General features: G+C 42.8%; 1 protein-coding gene across 23 annotated transcripts in view; it reads right to left on the bottom strand.

Moving 5' to 3' along the window:
• Positions 1-17636: 17636 nt before the first annotated feature.
• Positions 17637-23623, bottom strand: part of LIMS1 (LIM zinc finger domain containing 1) — a 142613-nt gene continuing 136626 nt past the window's right edge. For 12 of the 23 annotated variants that reach the window (XM_065526770.2, XM_074011214.1, XM_065526772.2 and 9 more), the window contains 3 exons: positions 23001-23076; positions 22613-22804; positions 17637-19920 (listed from right to left, as the gene is read on the bottom strand). In XM_065526770.2, the coding sequence (XP_065382842.1) occupies positions 22657-22804; positions 23001-23076 (224 nt within the window). In that variant the 3' untranslated portion in view covers positions 17637-19920; positions 22613-22656. The remainder of the gene's footprint in view (positions 19921-22612; positions 22805-23000; positions 23077-23623) is intronic. The other 11 variants (XM_074011216.1, XM_074011215.1, XM_074011218.1 and 8 more) reach the window with 1 other exon arrangement.

Below are 23623 nucleotides of genomic sequence, written 5' to 3'. Positions count from 1 at the left end.
ATTGAGAGAGGAGTATTGAAGTCTCCAAATATAATTTTGGGTTTGTCTATTTGCTTTGAGAATTTTGAAGCTGTGGTGTAAGGCGCAAACATATTTAGGATTGTTATGTCTCCTTGGTGAATGAACTATTTTATCAGGATGTATGATCCTTTTTGGTCCCTAATGATTTTCATTGCTCTGGAATTTGCTGTGTATGATATTAACACAGCCACACCAGCTCTTTTGATTAATATTTCCATGGTATATGTTTTCCTTTTTTTTTTTTTTTGAGATGGAGTCTTGTTCTGTCACCTGGGCTGGAGTGCAGTGGCGTGATCTCAGCTCGCTGCAACCTCCACCTCTCGGATTCAAGTGATTCTCCTGCCACTGCCTTCTGAGTAAATGGGGCTACAGGCAACACCACTACACCTGACTAAGTTTTGTGTTTTTGGTAGAGATGGGGTTTCGCCGTGTTGGCCAGGCTGGTGTCGAACTCCTGACCTCAAGCAATCCACCCGCCTTGGCCTCCCAAAGTGCTGGGATTACAGGCATGAGCCACTCGGCCCAGCCTCTATTCTTTACTTTTAACCTACATATATAATGTTTAAAGCAAGTTTTGACTGGGTATGGTGGCTAATGCTTGTAATTCCCGTGCTTTGGAAGGCTGAGGTGGGGGGATTGCTTGAGGCCAGGAATTTGAGACTAGCCTGGGCAACTTGGTGAGCCCCTGTCTCTATAAACAAAACAAAACACAGCAAAACAAAAAACTAGTCAGACATGATGGTACATGCCTGTAGTCTTAGCTACATGGGAAGCTGAGGCAGGAGGATTGCCTGAGTCCAGGAGCTGGGAGCTGCAGTGAGCTATGATCATTCCATTGCACTCCAGTCTGGGCAACAGAGCAAAACCTTGTCTAATAAATAAATAAATGAATAAATAAATGCAAAACTTTTTTTTTTTTTTTTTTTTTTTTTTTTTTTTTTTTTTTTGAGACGGAGTCTAGCTCTGTAGCCCAGGCTAGAGTGCAGTGGCCAGATCTCAGCTCACTGCAAGCTCCACCTCCTGGGTTCACGCCATTCTCCGGCCTCAGCCTCCAGAGTAGCTGGGACTACAGGCGCCCGCCACCTCGCCCGGCTAGTTTTTTGTATTTTTAGTAGAGACGGAGTTTCACCGTGTTAGCCAGGATGGTCTCGATCTCCTGACCTCGTGATCCGCCCATCTCGGCCTCCCAAAGTGCTGGGATTACAGGCTTGAGCCACCGCGCCCGGCCAGAACACTCTTTAGCATAAACAATATGCTAGAGCATAAGACAAACCTCAATGATTCTTTTTTCAATAAGCCTTTGTACTCCTAAACCCTCAATAAATTTAAAATAATTGAAATAATAAAGCATATGTGTTCTGACCAGAATGAAATGAAATTAGAAATCAACAACAGAAATTTGAGAAATTCACAAACATTTGGACATTAAACAACACACTTCTAAATAACCAATGAGTCAAATAAGAAATCACAAGGGAGGCCGGGTGTGATGACTCACGCCTGTAATCCCAACACTTTGGGAGGCTGAGGTGGGCGGATCACGAGGTCAGGAGATTGAGAACATCCTGACTAACACGGTGAAACCCGTCTCTACTAAAAATACAAAAAAACCCAAACCAAAACAAAAAATTAGCCAGGCGTGGTGGCGGGCGCCTGTAATCCCAGCTACTCACGAGGGTGAGGTAGGAGAATGGCGTGAACCCAGGAAGCAGAGCTTGCAGTGAGCTGAGATCGCGCCACTGCACTCCAGCCTGGGTGACAGAGCGAGAATCCGACGCAAAATGAAAAAAAAAAAAAAAAAGAAAGAAATCACAAGGGAAATTAGAAAGTACACAGGAAATTAGAAGAAATCACAACTTGTGAAATTAGAAAATTAGAGAAATTTGAGATGGATAAAATGAAGATACAACATACAAAAACGTATGGGATGCAGCTAAAGCAACACTAAGAAGGAAGTGTATACCTGTAAAGACTATGTTTAAAGAAGAATGACCTCTAAAAAGTAAGGTATCAAAGCATACCACTACAGAAAGTCATCTAATCATAAAGGAAGACAGCAAGAGGGGAAGAAAGGAAAAAAGGATCTATAAAACAACTAGAAAACAATTTTTTTTATTTTTGAGACACAGTCTTACTCTGTCACCCAGGCTGGTGGAGTGCAGTGGCGCAATCTTGGCTCACTGCAACCTCTGCCTCCCGGGTTCAAGCAATCCTTGTGCCTCAGCCTCCCAGGTAGCTGGGACCACAGGTGTGCACCACCTAGTGGGACTAATTTTTGTATTTTTAGTAAAGACAGAATTTCACCATGCTGGCCAGGCTGGTCTTGAACTCATGGCCTCAAGTGATCCGCCCACCTCAGCCTCCCAAAATGCTGGAATTACAGGCATGATGGGATTACAGGCATGAGCCACTGTGCCCAGCCGGAAAACATTTTTTTTTTTTTTTTTGATATGGAGTTTTGCTCTTGTTGCCCAGGCTGGAGTGCAATGGCACGATCTTGGCTTACGACAACCTCCGCCCACCGGGTTCAAGTGATTCTCCTACCTCAGCCTCCTGAGTAGCTGGGATTACAGGCATGTGCCACCACGCCTGGCTAATTTTGTATTTTTAGTAGAGACTGGGTTTCTTCATGTTTGTCAGGCTGGTCTTGAACTCCCAACCTCAGGTGATCCGCCTGCCTCGGCCTTCCAAAGTGCTGGGATTACAGGTGTGAGCTACTGCGCCCGGCCCGGAAAACAATTTTTTAAATGACAGTGGTAATCCTTACCTATCAATAATTACCTTGAATATCAGTGGACTTAAAAAGAATGATCTCAAATCAATAGCCTGGGAAAAAAAGAACAAACCACGCCTAAGGCAAGCAGAAGGAAGGACATAAAGGTCAAAGCTGAAATTAGTGAAATAGAAACTAGAAAGACAACAGAGACCTCAACAACAACAAACAAAAGTGAGCAAAATGCTTGACATTTTTCTAAAGATGATACACAAATGTATAAAAAACATAAGAAAAGATGCTCAGGCTGGGCGCGGTGACTCACGCCTGCAATTCCAGCATTTTGGGAGGCCAAGGCGCAGTGGATCACTTGAGGTCAGGAGCTCAAGACCAGCCTGGCCAACGTGGCAAAACCCCGTCTTTATTAAAAATACAAAAATTGGAATTTGCACCAAAGCAGCAGCTGCATTCCCACAGTTCTTTCTTCACCTTCACAAAGTTTCACTTGGTCAAAAACCGCACTAAGTCATCTGCAAGTTTGAAGCATTCAGCAAACAATGGCAAGGCAGAGCCACCAGAAAAGTACACCTGATTTTCATGACAAATACGGTAATGCTGTATTAACTAGTGGAGCCACTTGCTATATGGACATATGTAGCAACACAAATCGGAATAGAATGGAACTTGTCCTCTGTTGGCAGAGTCACCCAAAGGAATGGAGACATCAGTAATCATCCCGGCTGGTATGATAATGAATTGTTTAAAAAACAGCTCATAATTGATGGCAAGTTAAAACACTGTGACTCATTAAGATATGGCATTATTGAAGAAATAAAGTATATTTGAAACCTTCAAAAAAAAAAAATTAGCCGGGCATGGTGGCAGGCACCTGTAATCCCAGTTACTTGGGAAGCAGAGGCACGAGAATAGCTTGAACTCAGGAGGCAGAGGTTTCAGTGAGCCAGGATCGCAACACTGTACTCCAGCCTGAGTGACAGAGTGAGACTGTGTCTCAAAACAAAACCAACACCAAAAACAAAACAAAACAAAACAAAAAAGATGCTCAACATTCCTAATCATCATTAGAGAAATGCAAATGAAAATCACAAGGAAACATTATCTTACACCCATTAGGATGTCTACTGTCAAAAAAGCAGAAAACACAAGTGTTAAAGAGGATGTACAGAAATTGGAGCCTTTGTGCAATGCAAGGTGTAGCTACTACCGAAAACAATTTGATGGGTTCTCAAAAGAATAAAAATAGAATTGCCATATTCACTTCTGGACATATATCCAAAAGAATTGAGAACAGGGTCTTTAAGAGATATTTACACATCCATATTTATAGCAGTATTATTCATAATAGCCAACATGCAGAAGTAGCCTAAATGTCTATCAACAAACGAGGGGATAAACAAAATGTGGTGTATACAAATAATGGAATGTTACTCAGCCTTAAAAAGGAAAGGAATTCTGTTACATGATGTAACATGGAAGAACCTTGAGGACATCATGCTAAGTGGAATAAGCCAGTTGCAAAAATACAAATACTGTATGCTTCCACTTATATGAGGTATCTAAAGTAGTCAAATTCACAGAAACAGCAAATCAAATGATTGTCACTAGAAACTAGGGGGAGGAGAAAATGGAGAGTTGTTGTTTCATGGGTATAGATGTTCAGTTTTAAAAGATAAAAAGTTGGGCCAAGTGGTGGCTCACTCCTGTAATCCCAGCACTTTGGGAGGCTGAGGTGGGAGAATTGCTTGAAGCCAGGAGTTCAAGAACAGCTTAGGCAACAAAGCAAGACTCTCTCCAAAAAAAAAAAAAAAAATTAACCCAGTTCAGTGGTGCACATCTGTAGTCCCCAGCTACCTGGGAGGCTGAGGCAGGAGGATTGATTGAGCACAAGAGTTCAAAGTTGCAGTGACCTATAATCACACCAATGCATTCCAGCCCAGGTGACAGTGAGATCATGTCTCAAAATAATAAATAAATAAATAAATAAATAAATAAATAAATAAATAAATAGAAATAAAAGATGAAAACGTCCTGGAAATATATTGCACAACAACATAAGGCTACTGCATTGCACACTTAAAAATGGTTAAGTTGGGCCGGGCACGGTGGCTCATGCCTGTAATCCCAGCACTTCAGGAGGTCGAGGTGGGCTGATCATGAGGTCAGGAGATCAAGACCATCCTGGCTAACACAGTGAAACCCCGACTCTACTAAAAAATACAAAAAAAAAAAAAAAAAAAAAAATTAGTTGGGCGTGGTGGCAGGCACCTGTAGTCCCAGCTACTCAGGAGGCTGAGGCAGGAGAATGGCATGAACTCTGGAGGCAAGCTTGCAGTGAGCCAAGATTACGCCACTGCACTCCAGCCTGGGTGACAGACTCCATCTCAAAAAAAAAAAAGGTTAAGTTGGGCTGGGTGCGGTGGCTCACGCCAGTAAACCCAGTACTTTGGGAGGCCGAGGTGGGCAGATCACGAGGTCAGGAGTTCGAGACCAGCCTGCCAACATAGTGAAACCCTGTCTCTAATAAAAATACAAAAAATAAGCCAGGCATGGTCGTGGGCGCCTGTAATTCCAGCTACTCAGGAGGCTGAGGCAGGAGAATTGCTTGAACCCGGGAGGCAGAGGTTGCAGTGAGCCAAGATTGTGCCATTGCACTCCAGCCTGGGCCAAAGTGTGAGACTCCATGTCAAAACAAAACAAAAAAAAAACAAAACAAAAACTTGACTTGCAAGGATGCCTTCTTTCTTCACTTTTATTTAACACTGTACTGGATGTTCTAGCCCAGGCAATTAGGCAAGAAATGCAAACAAAAGGCATCGAAATAGGAATAGAATAAATAAAACTATATTCTAGATGACATGATCTTATATATAGAAAACCCTAATGAAACTTCAAAAAAAAAAAAAAGATCTAAACTATCAGTGATAATAAATGAGTTCAAGGAGATTGTACGATACAAGGTCAATTAAAAAAATGAGTTGTCTACTTACACACTAGCAATGAACAATTCAAATAAAATTAAGTAACCAATTCCATTTATAATATTATCAAAAATAATAAAATAATTATGAATAAATTTAATCCAAAAGGGTAAGCCTTGTAGACTGGAAACTACACAACACTGTTGAAAGAAAGAAGAGCTAAATCAATGGAAAGACACACGGTGTTCATTAATTGGATGTAAACATGTCTACACAAAAACTTGTGTACAGGCCAGGCATGGTGGCTCACGCCTGTAATCCCAGCACTTTGGGAGTTCTCAATGGCAGGATCACTTGAGTCCAGCAGCTTGAGACTAGCCTGGGTAACACAGCGAGACCCCCATCTCTACAAAAAAGAAAAAACAAAAACAAAAGAAAACTTACACATGAATGTTATAACAGTACTATTTTTATTAGTAAAAGGTAGAAATAGTCCAAATTTCCATCTACTGAAGATGGATTTTTTTAAAATGTGGTATTGCTGGGCACAGACACACATGTCTATAGTCCCAGCTACTGGGGAGGTTGAGGCAGGAGGGTCGCTTGAGCCTGAGAGTTTGAAGTTGCAGTTTGAAGCTGCAGTGACACTCTTTGATCCATGCAGGAGCTGTAATCAGGCCTGTGAAGAGCCACTATACTCCAGCCTGGGGGACATAGTGAGATCTCTGTCTCAAAGAAAAATGTGGTATAGCCAAACAATAGAGCATTACTTTTGCATAAAAAAATAATGAAGTACCAATGCATACTGCAACATGAATCAGTCTTGAAAACATTCTTCTAAATGAAAGGAGCCAATCACAAAACCTCATATATCATTTCATTTATATGAAATATCCAGGCCGGGCGCGGTGGCTCAAGCCTGTAATCCCAGCACTTTGGGAGGCCGAGACGGGTGGATCACGAGGTCAGGAGATCGAGACCATCCTGGTGAACACAGTGAAACCCCGTCTCTACTAAAACTACAAAAAAAACTAGCCGGGCGAGGTGGCGGGCGCCTGTAGTCCCAGGTACTCGGGAGGCTGAGGCAGGAGAATGGCGTGAACCCGGGAGGCGGAGCTTGCAGTGAGCTGAGATCAGGCCACTGCACTCCAGCCTGGGCGACAGAGCGAGACTCCGTCTCAGAAAAAAAAAAAAAAGAAAAAAAAAGAAATATCCAGAGTAGGCAAACTCAAAGACACGGAAAGTAGATTAGTGATTGCCAAGGGCTTGGCGGAGGGAGAATCTGGGAGGGCATGTGACTGGCAACATGAATGGAGTCTCTCATTGGGGTGATAGAGGTATTTTGGAATTAGATTTTGGGGATGGCTGTAAAACACTGCAAATTTACTTAAAAAAATCACTGAATGAAATTAAATGCTATGGAGATTGTAGATATTTTCATTTTGGCCAGGCAATCTACCTGATTTAGGTTCAAACCACAAGTTCCCACCCCTCCATTCTGCAGTCTGTGGTTCCAAAGCCAGTTCAGTGTCCAAAGTCTTCACAGGACTATTCAGTTCTGTCCCACTTGTGCGCCACCCAGTGGCCAGTTGTGTCTGTGGGTGATGGTCTCTCAGTTCAGCTCTCGGCCTCTGGTGTGTTGAACAGGACCAGATCTATGTGGGAGCAGCTCAAGAATGAGCCCTGGGGTTCATAAACAACTTAGTGGGTTTGCTTCACTGATTAACTCTCTCTCAGCAATTACCCTGTTGCTTTCATTTGCTGAGGCTTCTCTCTTTCGTCTTCCAAGCAGAAAACTGAGGCTTTCGTTATCTGGCTCTACCATGCATTTCTACATCTGAAACCAAGCAGTGGGAGGACTGAATTGGAAGAGAAGCAACATGGGCTGTTTCTGCCCTTTTGGGACCACAGCTCTGTCAACTGGAGAAGGTTCCCGCCTGCGTCTTGGCGCTTCTGGGGCTCCTCTTGGGGCTGGTGCCAGTGCCACTGTGGGACTGCTTGGGGGCTGAGGTATGAGAGAATAGGGAAAAGAAACATGGGGAGGAACGAACTTCTGGATTCCCTTGGAAAGTTAGGAGACCCTTTTCCTGTTACTTGAGCTAGAAATAGAGGCATGTTCTGGAGCTCTTTCTATCTACACCCTGGTGCCCACTGCCAGGTTAGTCAGGGGATACCATACGGGAAACATGGTTATCTCACCACCGATTTGGTGTTACTTCCAGTTCTGGTCTTCCTGGGAAAGCTGCCTGCAACGATTTCGTTTTCAGTGCCTTGCAATAGCTGCTCCATGCATTCCGTGCTGTCTCCTGGCTGCACTCCATGCAGGACGCCTGTCTCCTCCACAGTGTGCGCTCACTCAGGTCATTGCTCAGTTTTATTGTTGGCATTTGTTTGCTTTAATTTTTCAGACTGGCTTCCTAGAGGTCACTTCTTATCTGCATAGTTTGTCAGTCAAACATCAGTTAAAGCCAATACGGTTTCCACCATCTGCTGCTGGCTCTACGCGCAATGGGGAGGAGGCACGCCCCGGGCCATTTGCAGTGGTGTTCTGGCTTTTACTTCCTAACACTGGCACCGGCACAGACACAGGCTGTGTGCCCTGGGCATATGGACATGGCTTGGGCTTGCTCTAATCTCTGCCAGCCGGGAGCCTTCAGTCCATTTGGGTAGTGTGAAGAGTTTACCAAGCTCCCTTTGGCTCTCCCATCTCCTGGAGCTCCCTCTTACATCCCTGACTAGTCTGTAGGCCATTTGGTTATCTCCAAAGGCCCAGAGCCTCAGGCTAGGAGTCAGCGGCCTTTCTTCCTCCTGGTCATTGATATCACCACCTTAACTAGCCATGCTGCAAATCAAAACCTTCCTCAATCTTGCATCCAGCCCCTGCAGCGAGGTGGCGGGGGATCTTATTTCCACAGGCTGCCCTGCTGGGGGCTGCGGTGTGTGTTACCAGCAGCTGGGGTAGATGGGGGTAGCAGCCTGGGCAAAGATGCCATGGACACAGGCTGGTCTTCTCCAAGGCTCACTTTAATTCTTTTTTTTTTTTTTCTTTTGAGACAGGGTCTGCCTCACTCTGTTGCCCAGGTTGGAGCGCAGTGGTGTGATCACAGCTCACTGCAGACTCAATCTCCTGGGCTCAAATGATTCTCCTGCCTTAGCCTCCCATGTAGCTGGGACCACAGGTGTGTACCACCATGCCTTTTTTTATTTTTTATTTTTTTGTAGAGACGGGGATCTCACTACTTTGCCCAGGCTGTTCTTGAACTCCTGAGCTCAAGTGGTCCTCCTGCTTCAGCCTCCCAAAGTGCTGGGGTTACAGGCATGAGCCACTGCGCCCAGCGAGCTTTCATTCTTAAACACATCCCCATTTGCGCCTTTGGTAAAATTACAGAATGCTCAATGGTTTGTCCAGCTATATAGTTACATTTTGGAAAGATTTGTTGACCTCCGCACTTCATCATGCTAGAAGTGGGAACTTCGATTACTCTTTAAAGAATCTGAAGATGAAGGGAAGGCCGATGCATGATTTGAGAGAACGGCAAGACTGAGAAAGGTTTCTGTAGCATGGTGCATGCATGTGTGTGTATGCGTGTGTTGGGGGAGGAGGCAAAGGGTTCTGACAAGAGGAAGAGACAGAGAGCAGGCTCATCTCCACAACATGCTGCTGCCACCCAGTCATAGGGTCTCTTGCAGCAGTTTTAGTCCTGATCTCACAGTGCTCTCTTGGACAAACCTCACGCCCTGACTACTGTCCCCTTAATTGGGGTCCCTCCTCAGAGCTTTCCTAAGCCACCCAACGTCTGACAATTAATCAGCAGATATTACTGACTGCCTCTGCCGTGTCAGGTGCTGTGCTAGGCACAGGTCCACGTTCGCCATCCGTCTCCAACTTCATCTCTCTCACCAGAGCTTAACCTCAACTCAGTGAGAATTCTCACCATTCTCTGATCAGACCAGGCTCTTCTTACAGGCGCGTCTCTTTGCCTAAAAAGCCCGCTCACCCCCCTGCCCTTTCCCCTTTCTCCCTCTGGAAAGCTCCTTCCATGTCTTTCAAACCCCAGTGCAGCCATCACCACCTTTGGGAAATCTTTGCAGATGCCCTACAATCACCCAGTCTCTCTGAGCAATCGCTGTATCCCATTCATACATATATATACACACACACACACATTTTATATATATATATTTATACATAAATATATATACATATATACACATATATATTTATATATATATACACACACACATATATATATTTCTTTAGATGGAGTCTCGCTCTGTCACCCAGGCTGGAGTGCACTGGCACAATTGCGGCTCACTGCAACCTCTGCCTCCCAGGTTCAAGCAATTCTCCTGCCTCAGCCTCCTGAGTAGTTGGGACTACAGGCGCCCACCAACACGGCCAGCTAATTTTTGTATTTTCAGTAGAGACAAGGTTTCACCATGTTGGTCAGGCTGGTCTCGAACTCCTGATCTCAGGTGATCCACCCGCCTCGGCCTCTCAAAGTACTGGGATTACAGGCGTGAGCTACCACGCCCGGCCTCGCATTCATATTTCTAACATTGATTCTTATCACATTATATGCTGATGCTTTTGTTTTGTTTGTTTGAGACAAGGTCTCACTTTGTCGCCCAGGCTGGAGTGCAGTGGTATGATCATGGCTCACTGCAGCCTTGACGTCCTGGGCTCAGGACCCTCAGCCTCCCAAGTAGCTGGGACTACAGGTGCATGCTACCATACTTGGCTAATTTTTTGTATTTTTAGTAGAGAGAGGGTTTCGTTGTGTTGCTCAGGCTGGTTTTGAACTCCTGGACTCAAGCCATCTGCCTGCCTAGGCCTCTCAAAGTGCTGGGATTACAGCCTTGAGGCGCCGTGCCTGGCCTCTGATGCACTTCTTTTTTTTGTTGACACAGAGTCTAGCTCTGTCACCCGGCTGGAGTGCAGTGACTCGATCTCAGCTCACCACAACCTCCACCCTCCCGGGTTCAAGCGATTCTCTTGCCTCAGCCTCCTGAGTAGCTAGGAATACAGGCGTGCACCACCACGCCCGGCTAATTTTTGTAATTTTAGTAGAGATGAGGTTTCACCATGTTGGTCAGACTGGGCTCGAGCTCCTGACCTTGTGATCCGCCCACCTCGGCCTCCCAAAGTGTTGGGATTACAGGCCTGAGCCACCGTGACCGGCCACTGATGCACTTCTTATAGCCCCTGGTAAACCATAAGCTTTTCAAGGACTGAAGGTTTATTGTTGTTTAACTATCTTCCGGCACAGTGGCTGACAACAGTTGACATTCAATGTCTCTTTAATTTGCTTGCCTTTAGTCTACCCTCTCCCCGCTTTTAATCTGCGGTCTTTGTTTGGTATAGGAAACTCAGGAAGTTTGTTAGAGCTGTGTAAACATTTCTAGTACGCAGCTGATAAGCAAGGCCCAAGGGATATTTCTAAGAGTAAAGATAGGAACTTTAGAGTATTTGGCATACATTTTGGTCTTTTTAAGGCTTTTAGGTCCTAATTTTTGCCTATAACTTGAGGGAAGTTGCCAGGAAGATCAGTTCCAAATAGTTCAGGTCTCATTACAGGTACACAAAATTAGAAGACTCTAGCTCGGCTGGGCGCAGTGGCTCATGCCTGTTATCCCAGCACTTTGGGAGGCCGAGGCGGGTGGATCACGAGGTCAGGAGTTCAAGACCAGCCTGGCCAAGATGGTGAAACCCCATCTCTACTAAAAATACAAAAAAAGTAGCCGGGCGTGGTGGCGTGTGCCTGTAATCCCAGCTACTCCGGAGGCTGAGGCAGAGAATTGCTTAAACCTGGAGGGGCGGAGGTTGCAGTGAGCCGAGATTGTGCCACTGCACTCCAGCCTGGGCGACAGAGGGAGACTCTGTCTCAAAAAAAAAAAAAAAAAAAAAAAAAGAAGACTCTAGGTCAGTGGTCCTCAACCTTTTTGGCACCATGGACCAGTTTCGTGGAAAGCAATTTTCCACAGACGGTGGTGGTGGGAGTGGTTTCAGGATTATTCAAGTGCATTACATTTATTGTGCACCTTATTTCTATTATTATTACATTGTAATATATAAGGAGATAATTATACAACTCACCATAATGTAGAATCTGCGGGAGCCTGAGCTTGTTTTCCTGCAACTAGATGGTCCCATCTGAGGGTGATGGGGGACAGTGACAGATCATCAGGCATGAGATTCTCATAAGGAGCGTGAAACCTAGATTCCCCACATGGATCTAGTGGAATTTACCACTTGAGAGAAAATAGGCACGTAAAAGTCTCGGAAAAAAGTCTTTGAACTCATGTTCAAACACAATACCTCTTGATTAAACGTGGGGTTTGGTGTAGGGGACTGTGGAATCATTAAAGTATGTGAATAATTTTCGAAATACTGATATCAATGCTTTGATATCAACATAATCTCTCTTATGTTATCTGACATGATGCTAAACATATGTGGAAAAGGAATATCCTTATAAGCTGTTCTTTCCATGATGCTTGTCTCTACTATCTTTGGGATTAAGATCTTCTTGGACCATATAAATGAAACTGGTATTTCTAGTAGTGAACTTATTCTATTCCAAGTGTGCTTCAAATACTGTATCGTGACTGCCTGAACCTGAAGGGCTTACCCAGTAAGGACTCCATGATCATGAGTTCAGTGGTCCCTGACCCACAACCCTCCCCATGTCTTGAGCTCCCAGGGGACACTGGGTAGCACAAGTGAGCTTGCTACTAGATCCTAACCTGTGCCTTCACACTCCATCCCCAAAGAGACATCTCAGTGTTTTACAAAGAGAACAGGGCAGTTTCTCCTCACCTCTGAAACGTGGGGTTTCCTGCTTTTCTTTTTAATTTTGCCGATATATTAGAATTTTTGTCTGTTTTAGACAGAGTCTCACTCTGTCACCCAGGCTGGAGTGCAGTGGTGTGGTCATAGCTCACTGCAGCCTTCAACTCCTGAGCTCAAGCGATCCTCCCACCTCAGCCTCCTGAGTTGCTGGCATGAGCCACTGTGCCCTGGCCAGTATTACAATTTTTGATGCCCTTCTACAGGGTCAAGTAGAAGATTCTCTACTTAATGATTGTCACTATTTTTTTTTTTTTTTTGAGAGAGTTTCACTCTTGTTGCCCAGGCTGGAGTGCAATGGTGCGATCTCAGCTCTCCACAACCTCTGCCTCGTGGGTTCCAGCAAACCTTGTGGGTTCCAGTTCCTGACTCAGCCTCCCAAGTAGCTGGGATTACAGGCATGTGCCACCTCGCCTGGCTAATTTTGTATTTGTAGTTGAGACGGGGGTTTCTCCATGTTGGTCAGGCTGGTCTCGAACTCCCAACCTCAGGTGATCTGCCCGCCTCGGCCTCCCAAAGTGCTGAGATTACAGGTGTGAGCCACTGCGCCTGGCCAGAATGTCACTAATTTTTATTGCAAGGGTAAATGGCTTCTGAGATCTAAAATTTTACCAGGCAGGGTGACTGGTTCATCAGAGTGAAGACTTTACTTTTAGCTCTACTAAGTTAGAATTTGCAATAACTAAGACAGGAGCTGCTTAAAAGCAGCTAAAGTTCAGCATGGCTCCATCTATGGGAAAAATTTTGCTAAAAAATTATGAAAACAATGTTGTAGCATATGCATTTAATTCATTTAACAGAGCACGTTCAAAAAATAGTTACTATTTCCTATTATTATAGAGTTTTTTTTGGCAAGCTGAAAACACCACCTGAAGAGTCCCCTTTCTCAAAAAAAACTCCAAACAAAATTTTTTTTTTTTTTTTTTTTTTTTTTTTTTTTTTTTTTTGAGACGGAGTCTCGCTCTGTCGCCCAGGCTGGAGTGCAGTGGCCTGATCTCAGCTCACTGCAAGCTCCGCCTCCCGGGTTCACGCCATTCTCCTGCCTCAGCCTCCCGAGTAGCTGGGACTACAGGCGCCCGCCACCTCGCCCGGCTAGTTTTTTGTGTAGTTTTAGTAGAGACGGGGTTTCACCGTGTTCACCAGGATGGTCTCGATCTCCTGACCTCGTGATCCACCCGTCTCGGCCTCCCAAAGTGCTGGGATTACAGGCTTGAGCCACCGCGCCCGGCCAACAAAAAATTTAAAAAGCATTTCTGTAACATTTTGATGTATTTCCTCCATCTTTACAAAAGGCCATTTTGCACATATTTGTGATCATGTGTAGTATTTTTAGATCCTGTTTTTACATTCTAAGTATTCCCCAAGTAGACTGTGTTTAAATTTAATTATTTTTCAGACAGGGTCTTGCTGTCGCCCAAGCCAGAGTACAGTGGTGCGATCATAGCTCACTGCAGCCTTGACCTGGACTCAAGCCATCCTCAGCTTCCAGAGTAGCTAGGGACCATACGCATGTGCCACCATGCCTAACTTTCTGATTTGTTTGTAGAGATGGGGTCTCACCACCACACCTGCCTAATTTTTAATTTTTTATAGAACTGAGGTCTTGCTATGTTGCCCAGGCTTGTCTTCAACTCTTGGGCTCAAGCAGTCCTTCTGCCGTGGCCTCCCAAAGTGCTGGCATTAGAGGCGTAAGCTACCATGCTCGGCCCCAAGTAGACTTTTTTTTTTTTTTTTGAGACGGAGTCTCGCTCTGTCGCCCAGGCTGGAGTGCAGTGGCCGGATCTCAGCTCACTGCAAGCTCCGCCTCCCGGGTTCACGCCATTCTCCTGCCTCAGCCTCCCGAGTAGCTGGGACTACAGGCGCCCGCCACCTCGCCCGGCTAGTTTTTTGTATTTTTTAGTGGAGACGGGGTTTCACCATGTTAGCCCATGTTGGGATGGTCTCGATCTCCTGACCTCGTGATCCGCCCGTCTCGGCCTCCCAAAGTGCTGGGATTACAGGCTTGAGCCACCGCGCCCGGCCTTGACTTTTTTTTTTTAAGCAAGGAAGGAGTATTTTTGTTTTTTAGTAAGAAAACCCTGGTTGTGGTCTTTGTGCTGATTTTTAGTTTTAACAGCTTTTAGAATACTTGAATATGGCAAGGGCGTAACGTATACTGCCCACGTATTCACTCACTCATTCAGTGATCACCGAGTTCTTATTGGGGGCTGGGCACTGTGACTGGCAGAGGATACAATGATAAAGTTGCCACAGTCCTTCCCCTCAGGGAGCCAACCTTCTGGTGGGAACATAAACCAATACTTAAATGGCACATCAGAACCACTGAGACAGAGGTGCATACCAAGAACTAGGGGAACAAAGAGAGGGTGACTTGTTGCTTGAAAAAGTCAGGAAACGCTTCACAAGTCAGGTGATATTGAGCTGAGTCTCAAAAGCAAGAAGGGTCCATTTACTAGAAGAGGGCGGGTCAAGATCCGGGAAGACGATCAATTCTGTGGGCACTTGCATTGGCCACTGAGAGAAAAACACACGGACAACCAGTTGCCATGGGAGAGCTGGGACTTCTTGGACTATCCTGCTTCAGCGAGCCAAACCGAGGCTGACAGCAAGGGCAAGGTGACTGATGGGTACCTAGCAAGGGCAGCTAAGGCAGGCAGGGGCTGCAAGTCAGGAGCAGAATAAAGATTTCTGGGAACTTTCCACAGCGGAGGTGATGAATTTTGGAGTTAGATGTGGGGGCAAATGTAGGTTGTAGGGAGGAGGCATTGAAGTCAAACTGTTATTAGCTTGGCAGCCTGCACTGATGGTAACGCCACCAAGAGAAATAGAGAAAACGGGAGTGGAAGAGGGCCTGGGATGCCCACTCCCTATCCTCCTTCCCTGCCTGGCCAACTTCTGTTCATCTCTCAAGATCCAGCTCCTTTAGGAAGCCTGCCGTCTCCTCCCCTCCCTGGGCTCCTGCCACTGTGGTCTAGCATGCTCTGTGCTCACCCCATCCAATACCTCCTACAGGGAGATGTAATGACCTGTCTCACCTCGCCAGGGAAGGAAATGGAATGCAAGACTCAGAGGCCCCAGGATTCTCTACATTTAAGGTGGATGCAGAGCTGGGCAGGCCAAGCACTGGAAGAGGAATGCCCTGGTAGTGGGTATCTTCCCAACACACTGCACACAGTGACTCAGGGCTGGCTCAATGTTTTTATTAAGCTGTATCTCTCCATTTTTTTTTTTTTTTGAGACAGGGTCTTACTCTGTCAGTCAAGCTGGAGTGCAATGGCGCAATCTCAGCTCACTGTAACCTCTGTCTCCTGGGTTCAAGGGATTCTCCTGCCTCAGCCTCCCAAGTAGCTGGGACTACAGGTGCACACCACCACGCCCTACTAATTTTTGTATTTTTAGTAGAGATGAGGTTTCACCGTGTTGGCCAGGCTGGTCTCAAACTCCTGACCTCAAGTGATCCACTGGCCTCGGCCTCCCAAAGTGTTGGGATTACAGGTGTGAGCCACCATGCCTGGCCTGTATCTCCTTTCTTAATAATAATAATAATAATAAAAACCCAGCATTTATATTGAATAGAAGGAAGACTACACCATTGTTCTAGATGGTTTAAAATTTGGCTTATCTATAGTAACCAGGTCATTTTATTCATTTACTTATTTCTATTATACATTCATGAATACTTCAATTTTCATAGGTATTTCATATATATACCATTCAAATTAAACAATATACAACAGGTTATTGTTAATTATAAACATTTATTAAGCACCAAGAGTATACTGTGATGGTTGCTATATGAAAACATAATGATCGATATAGTATCCCTGCCATTGAGCTTACAATCTAAAATGAAATACAAGGCTATCAGCCTACCTAAAAATTTCCTTAACTTAGAAATGGCTACTTTGGCAAATGAGTGAGGCAAAATGACCTATTATTCAGGTGCAGTGTTAATAAGGCTATGAGTATGATCCAAAGAATGTTTTACTTGTACCCATTTTTCCTGATTATATTATACTTGCTAAGAAAAACAGTACTTAGAATTTTGGCATGAACAATGAATTATTTCAAATTGTCTTATAGGACTTGAAACAAAGAGATGCTTACTGGCCTAAGTTTTCCAGCAGCCAGGGAAAGCCGTATTAAAAATATTATGAACTAGACCAAGTTTCTCTTTTAATCCACTTACAATTCTTTTTTTTTTTTTTTTTTTGAGAGGGAGTCTTGCTCTGTCGCCCAGGCTGGAGTACAGTGGCGCGATCTCGGCTCACTGCAAGCTCTGCCTCCTGGGTTCAGGCCATTCTCCTGCCTCAGCCTCCTGAGTAGCTGGGACTACAGGCACCGGCCGCCACGCCCAACTGATTTTTTGTATTTTTAGTAGAGACGGGGTTTCACCATGTTAGCCAGGATGGTCTCGATCTCCTGACCTCGTGATCCACCTGCCTCGGCCTCCCAAAGTGCTAGGACTACAGGCTTGAGCCACCGCGCCCAGCCCACTTACACTTTTTAAACTTCTTCCTCTTCTCCTATATTTAAGGGCTCCAATGATACTACTTATCAGGGAAGAAAGTACTGTATCTAGATAAACTACCCTTAAATATTAGAGGCTTAGCAAGTTGAAATTCTAGAAAACACTAATTCATAATTTTTTTTTTAAATTGTTTTATTTGAGACGGAGTCTTGCTCTGTCACCCAGGTTGGAGTGCAGTGGCATGATCTGGGCTCACTGCAAGCTCTGCCTCCTGGGCTCATGCCATTCTCCTGCCTCAGCCTCCCGAGTAGCTGGGACTACAGGCGCCCGCCACCTCGCCCAGCTAATTTTTTTGTAGTAGAGACGGGGTTTCACCGTGTTAGCCAGGATGGTCTCGATCTCCTGACTTCGTGATCTACCCACCTCGGCCTCCCAAAGTGCTGGGATTACAGGCATAAGCCACCATGTCCGGTCTATTTTTATTTTTATTTTTGAGATGGAGTCTCACTCTGTTGCCCAGGCTGCAGTGCAGTGGCGCGATCTCGGCTCACTGCAACCTCTGCCTCCCTGGTTCAAGCGATTCTCCTGCCTCAGCCTCCCGAGTAGCTGGGACTATAGGCGCCCGCCACCACTCCTGGCTAATTTTTTTGTATTTTTAGTAGAGACAGGGTTTTACTGTGTTAGCCAGGATGGTCTCGATCTCCTGACCTCGTGATCCAGCCGCCTCGGCCTCCCAAAGTGCTGGGATTACAGGTGTGAGCCACTGCATCTGGCCACTAATTTGTATTTTAAAAGAGGACTGAGTAAAGACAGCAGTGGAACCTCTAGCTACAGGAGATGCTTGGCTATGCCTGATACGTAAACAAACACAAGCAGTTGAGTTCAGGCCATGCATCTTCAAAGTGATGAAGAATGTATGTAAATGCTTGTTTTCCTGCTCCATATTTCTCGTGTAGAGGTATATGAAAATTTAGCATCAAGACTCTGTACTGCAAACCCTGTCCTATGTTGCCTATATTCATAGTATAATACTTAATAAATATTCCCAAGGTTGTCATTGCTGGTCACATATTAGCTGACAAAGGCACACTGAAGGGACTTTGATTCTTACTGTCAAATGCAAAGATTGTTTTAAACTACTGAATACATACAATCTTCAACTATGTGATGATTATTTTCAATCATTTATGATAATTTTAATTTTAAAAGATTACTAAAAAAATAATTGGTTGTAGGGTATCTGAAAACAAAAATAGAATGTACTCCATAACGTACATGCACAGAATTTTTAAAAATGCAGGCATACAAATATTTAATGGCAGAGTGGTAATAACCTGAGACTCTTTAAAAATGGCAAAACAATATTTCAGCAATTTTTGGAAAACACAGTATTTTCCCTAAGAAGTCTCTCTTGGCAACTTTCTCTTTAAGTAACAAAGCAGCAGCAACATTTTTTAAATGTTCATAAAGCTCGCTTTACATTAACAAGTTTATTAAGGAAGAGTGGTCCTGAAACCTCAGGATAAAAATTTGATAAAAGTAGAAGCACTAATTTTGACCTAAAACAGACACTAAAACACTCCTCCTTCCAATTTAAGAGTGTCATTTATACCTCCTACTTGTAGTAAATAAATCCAATTAATTATAAGATTTGAAACGGAAAATCTGAAACACCTATCAACATCATTTTCTTCTAAGATGACAGAAATTAACAATGGATTTCCCCCAAAAAAGGAGAAGAGAGTTTTTAAAAACTTCATTATAGCTGTGGTAAATGAATCTGGGTTTACCAATCTCAGATCTCAATGCACTTAGTTTTAGTTGGTATTCTGTGAGATGGCTACAATTCCTGATTTAAGTATGCAGTATGTATTTTTTTAAGGCAAGGCAAGTTTGAATATGTATAAAGCATAGATATCAGCATGGTTATAAAGGCAATATGATGGACATACACATTCACTTTTCTGAAGCAAGACATTCCAAGCTACATACAATTTAATTTCATGTCCTATTCTAAGATTACATGCTTAACATTAAGCTTAGAAACATAATTGCTGTAATACATTAAAAATACTTCATTTTCCAATATTGTAAAGTATATTTTCAAATGCCTGGTATAAATTTTTTTGCACAAAAATTTAAAAGACATCCTACTAGCTAGCTATTCCTACTGTGTTACATAATCATTCGAAGGAAGAATTCACAAGGAGAGCAGGTTATAAAACTAAGTATAATAATTATTGCATTTAACTAAAAAAAAAATCAAGTAGTTCTGAATTACACTTGTTTTTTGTCTTAGTAATGGGTATATTCACTTTATAGCTACTCGTTTGATAAATATACTAAGATCGTATAAGATTCATTTTTCTTGTTTTTGTTTTTCTTGGGTGGTTATTTTTTCTGTGTCCTTCCCCAACAGCAGTTGGAATTTTCTTTTGAATACAAAGTAAATTCATGTTTATACTGTGTTTTCACCTGAGTCATGTAGAAGGTGACTCCTTTCATTTTAAAAAGTTATATTTAATTTTGGGGGGCCCTAATTAAAATTTAACATTTAACCATGTGTTTTTTTTGTAAACAATCTACATGTCAACAAATGGATAAGGGTTAACAAAGGTGAATACTGACTTCATCTGTGTTTTAAACACGATTATATGAATTTTTCTTTTTTAATTAAAAAACAGCATAAAACCATTCATATAGGTCCTTTTCTCGCTCAACTGCTTTGAGATATAGCTTTAAATATGGGTAGATCAAGACAAGTATGTTGGTAATCTCTTATCTTGCATAGAAAAGAAAAAATAACGCAACTTATTTCCTTCCTAAGGTCTCAGCTAGTTTCTTAAGTCTTTTCTTCAGCTCCAGTGGAAATTTCTCATAGCACTTCTTACAGACCGGCTTCATGTCAAACTCCACAAACTTATTCCTAAAGATAATAATTATAAAAAAAAAAGAAATTAGTGGAAACATATTCAACAAAGATATATAAATAATGTGAAGTAATTGTACTGAACTAAATGAAGGCAACTAGGTGATGATATCTATATTCATGTTAGTAAAAAAACCATAATTCTAACCTCAATTCTTATTGTGATATATATATATAAATTCAGTATCATTTGAAAAAAAAAGTCCTTATAAATTGGTTCTATACATCCACCTGTGTAACACAGACTGTAGATTACATATATAATTTACTTAAGTATAGTCAATCACTTTTTTTTTTGGAAACAGAGCCTCAACTGTCACCCAGGCTGGAGTGCAGTGGTGATCACAGCTCACTGCAGCCTCTAACTCCTGGACTCAAGTCATCCTCCCACCTCAACCTCCTGAATGGCTGGGACACAAGTGCATACTACTATGCCTGGCTAACTTAAAAAAAATTTTTTTTTGGAGAGACAGGGTCCTGCTGTATTGCCCAGGATGGTAATCACATTTTAAAATATCTTGGGAATACCTTAAAGATAAATTTATCTAAAGGAAAGAATCATATTTTTATAATGTGAATGATTTCTTTACTGGAGGCAATATGATCTTACTTAGTACTTTAAATTAGGTAGCCATGAGGTTTCATTAATTTTAAATTATAAGGGGTTATTTTGGTTATCTGACAGAAAGGTTGGAAGAAAGTTTTCAATCACTCTTAACATAAACGTAACGAAATCACCTGTGGTTGTATTGTAAATGGTAGCTATTTGAAGAACTCAACTATTCTTTTGAAAAGCTAGGGCAATACACATCAATTTATTTTTAAAACAGTCCTGGAGAAGACAACTTTTCAGATAGCCTCCTGACCATCTGTAATGCATTTCCAACAGGTAATTACAGGAGCATATTACTGTTGAAATCCAGAGTGTTTAATTTTGAATTGAATAAATATACAACTTGATAACTTGTTCATTGTCCGTGAAATCATATTGAGGTAGCATTTGTGAAATAAATCTAGTGGTATATTGCTATCTATGACAAAAATGATAAAATCTACTGATATTTTTTACTGCATTTAAACATTAAACTAGACTTTGCTTCAAGATCATTTTAAAGGACAATACTAGTAACAAAGGAAATTCCTAAACACATATTTAAAATGAAAAATCTTCTCTTTTAAAACACCACACTGGGAATTATTTTACGGCTTTTCTCCCAAGGTCTTCTTAGAGCAAAAGCTATTAAAACTGCCATTTTTGTGACAAACACAAAAAAATTATTCCTGTTTTCAGAGAGACTACCTTAGCAAGCTTTCCACTGTTTGAATCTTTTTGTTTTTGAGACGGAGTCTCACTCTGTTGCCCAGGGTAGAATGCAGTGGCACGATCCTGGCTCACTGCAACCTCTGCCTCTCAGGTTCAAGCGATCCTCCTGTCTCAGCCTCACAAGTAGCTGGGATTACAGGCGCCCGCCACCATGCCTGGCTAATTTTTTTTGTATTTTTAGTAGAGATGGGGTTTCAACATGTTGCCCAGGCTGGTCTCAAGTAATCTGCTGCCTCGGCCTCTCAAAGTGCTGGCATCACAGGCGTGAGCCACCATGCCCTGCCTCATTGTTTTAATCTTACATTTACATTTAATTCCTCTTTATAGAAGGAAACATGTAAACTGAAACAAAATATTTTTAGAGCTCCAAACACAATGGTAACTCTGAGGGAAAACTGGAACAATCATGCCAGTAATTCAAGAGAATTTCAAAGATTGAAATACTTCTCATAAAAATCACGAATAAAAAAAAGAGTTTGAAGACACTGAGGACATGAATTCATAAACAATAGCATATGGGTATTGTATCAATGCATATTCAAACATCATAGAAGAGGTCTTATGTAAATCAGATAGACTTTGCTTAGATATGAAACATGTTGTAAGAGTTTTTTTTTTTTTTTTTTTTTTTTGAGACAAGAGTCTCACTCTGTCAGAGCCCAAGCTGGAGTGTGGTGGCACAGTCATGGCTCACTGCAACCTCAGCCTCCTGAGTAGCTGGGACTATAGGTATGGGCCACCACACCTGGCTAATTTTTTTTTTTTTTTTTACGGATGGGGTCTAGGCATGTTGTCCAGGCTGGTCTCAAAATTCTGGGCTCAAGCAATCCTTCCGCTCTGGCTTCCCAAAGTGCTGGGATTATAGGCATGAGCCACCATGCCTGGCCATGCTGAAATAATTTAATACATAACTTAGAATATATGCATTTTTAAAAATAGCAAACAACACTTATAATTTATCAATTAAATGATTTTGGCAAGGAAACCAAAAACCAGGGTTTTAAAAGCTACAGTTATCAGACAAAAATCCTTTAAAACTTTTTCCAGGTTCTATTAACAGATTAGAATTCTTCCCTTTGAATCCATTAAAAAAAGGAAAGAAATGTACACCATATGGTATTTAAAAAATGAGGTGAGTGACTCTACAGAGTAAGTGAAATATATGACCACAAACTTGTATTAAGTATGGAGCGTATTCATTTAATCTTTGTAATTTTAGCAATTATGCAAAAGGACCAGTTCTACACAGGACAAATACTTGTATTTCAATCTCTGATGACTACAAATACATGCCCAAAAGTTGTGATGAGGGGGGAAGAAAGCAAAAGACAGAAACAGAACACAAACATATTCCAAAGAACTAACCAAAGGAGAAAGTAGCGAAAATGATGACAGAGCGATAGAAAAGTTTACAAACAGACTGGCTTTTTCTTTTTCTGCTTGTCCTTATCCTTTGCTTCTCTCTCCCGTTTGGCAAGCCGCCTCTTAAATTCTTCTGGCATTTTCTCATAACAGTGTTTGCAGACTGGCTTTAGGTCAATTTCAACAAACTTATCCCTTTGAGTAGGACAAAGAAGGAATAGAAAAAAGAACAGGGAACAATTAAAGGAAGAACCTTTACTTTCAGAAGGCCTGAACAGAAAGAGGAAATAAGAAATCAAATAATTCTTTTTCTAAATTCTAGGATTTTTTTTAAGTGTCACCCCAAAGTTTTCAGTCTTAGGATTCACACTGGACAAAACCGTAGACTTACTTGAGTGTTAACTTAGTGTTGCAGGTAGAACAGGCAAAGCAGTTCACACACCAGGCCTTATTAAGAGCAGAGACCACTAGAGAAAGAGGAAAGAGATCTGGTCACATGGAAATACATCCTTATGGGGAGCAGGGCAGCTCAGAATTTCAACTCTAAAACAGAACTACGACTGTGTCTGTGGCACTTGGTGGAGGTTCTCAATAACCTTAAAAAAAAAAAAAAAAGAGACAGGGTCTTGCTCTATTGCCCAGGCTGGAGTACAGTGGCACAATCATGGCTCACTGTAGCCCCAACCTCCCAGGCTCAAGTGATCCTCCCACCTCAGCCTCCTGACTAGCTGAGACTACAGGTGCACGCCACTAAACCTGGCTAATTTTTTTTTTTGATACGGACTGTTACTCTGTTGCCAGGCTGGAGTGCAGTGACACAATCGTGGCTCACTGCAACCTCTGCCTCCTGGGTTCAAGTGATTCTCCTGCCTCATTTTCTTGAGTAGCTGGGACTACAGGCGTGCGCCACCATGACCAGCTAATTTTTGTATTTTTAGCAGAGACAGGATTTCACCATGTTGGCCAGGATGGTCTCGATCTCTTGACTTTGTGATCCGCCCGTCTTGGCCTCCC

This window comes from Macaca fascicularis, chromosome 13 (assembly GCF_037993035.2).
Source record: "Macaca fascicularis isolate 582-1 chromosome 13, T2T-MFA8v1.1".
Lineage (NCBI taxonomy): Eukaryota > Metazoa > Chordata > Mammalia > Primates > Cercopithecidae > Macaca > Macaca fascicularis.
This window is presented reverse-complemented; position numbering and strand designations above follow the sequence as displayed.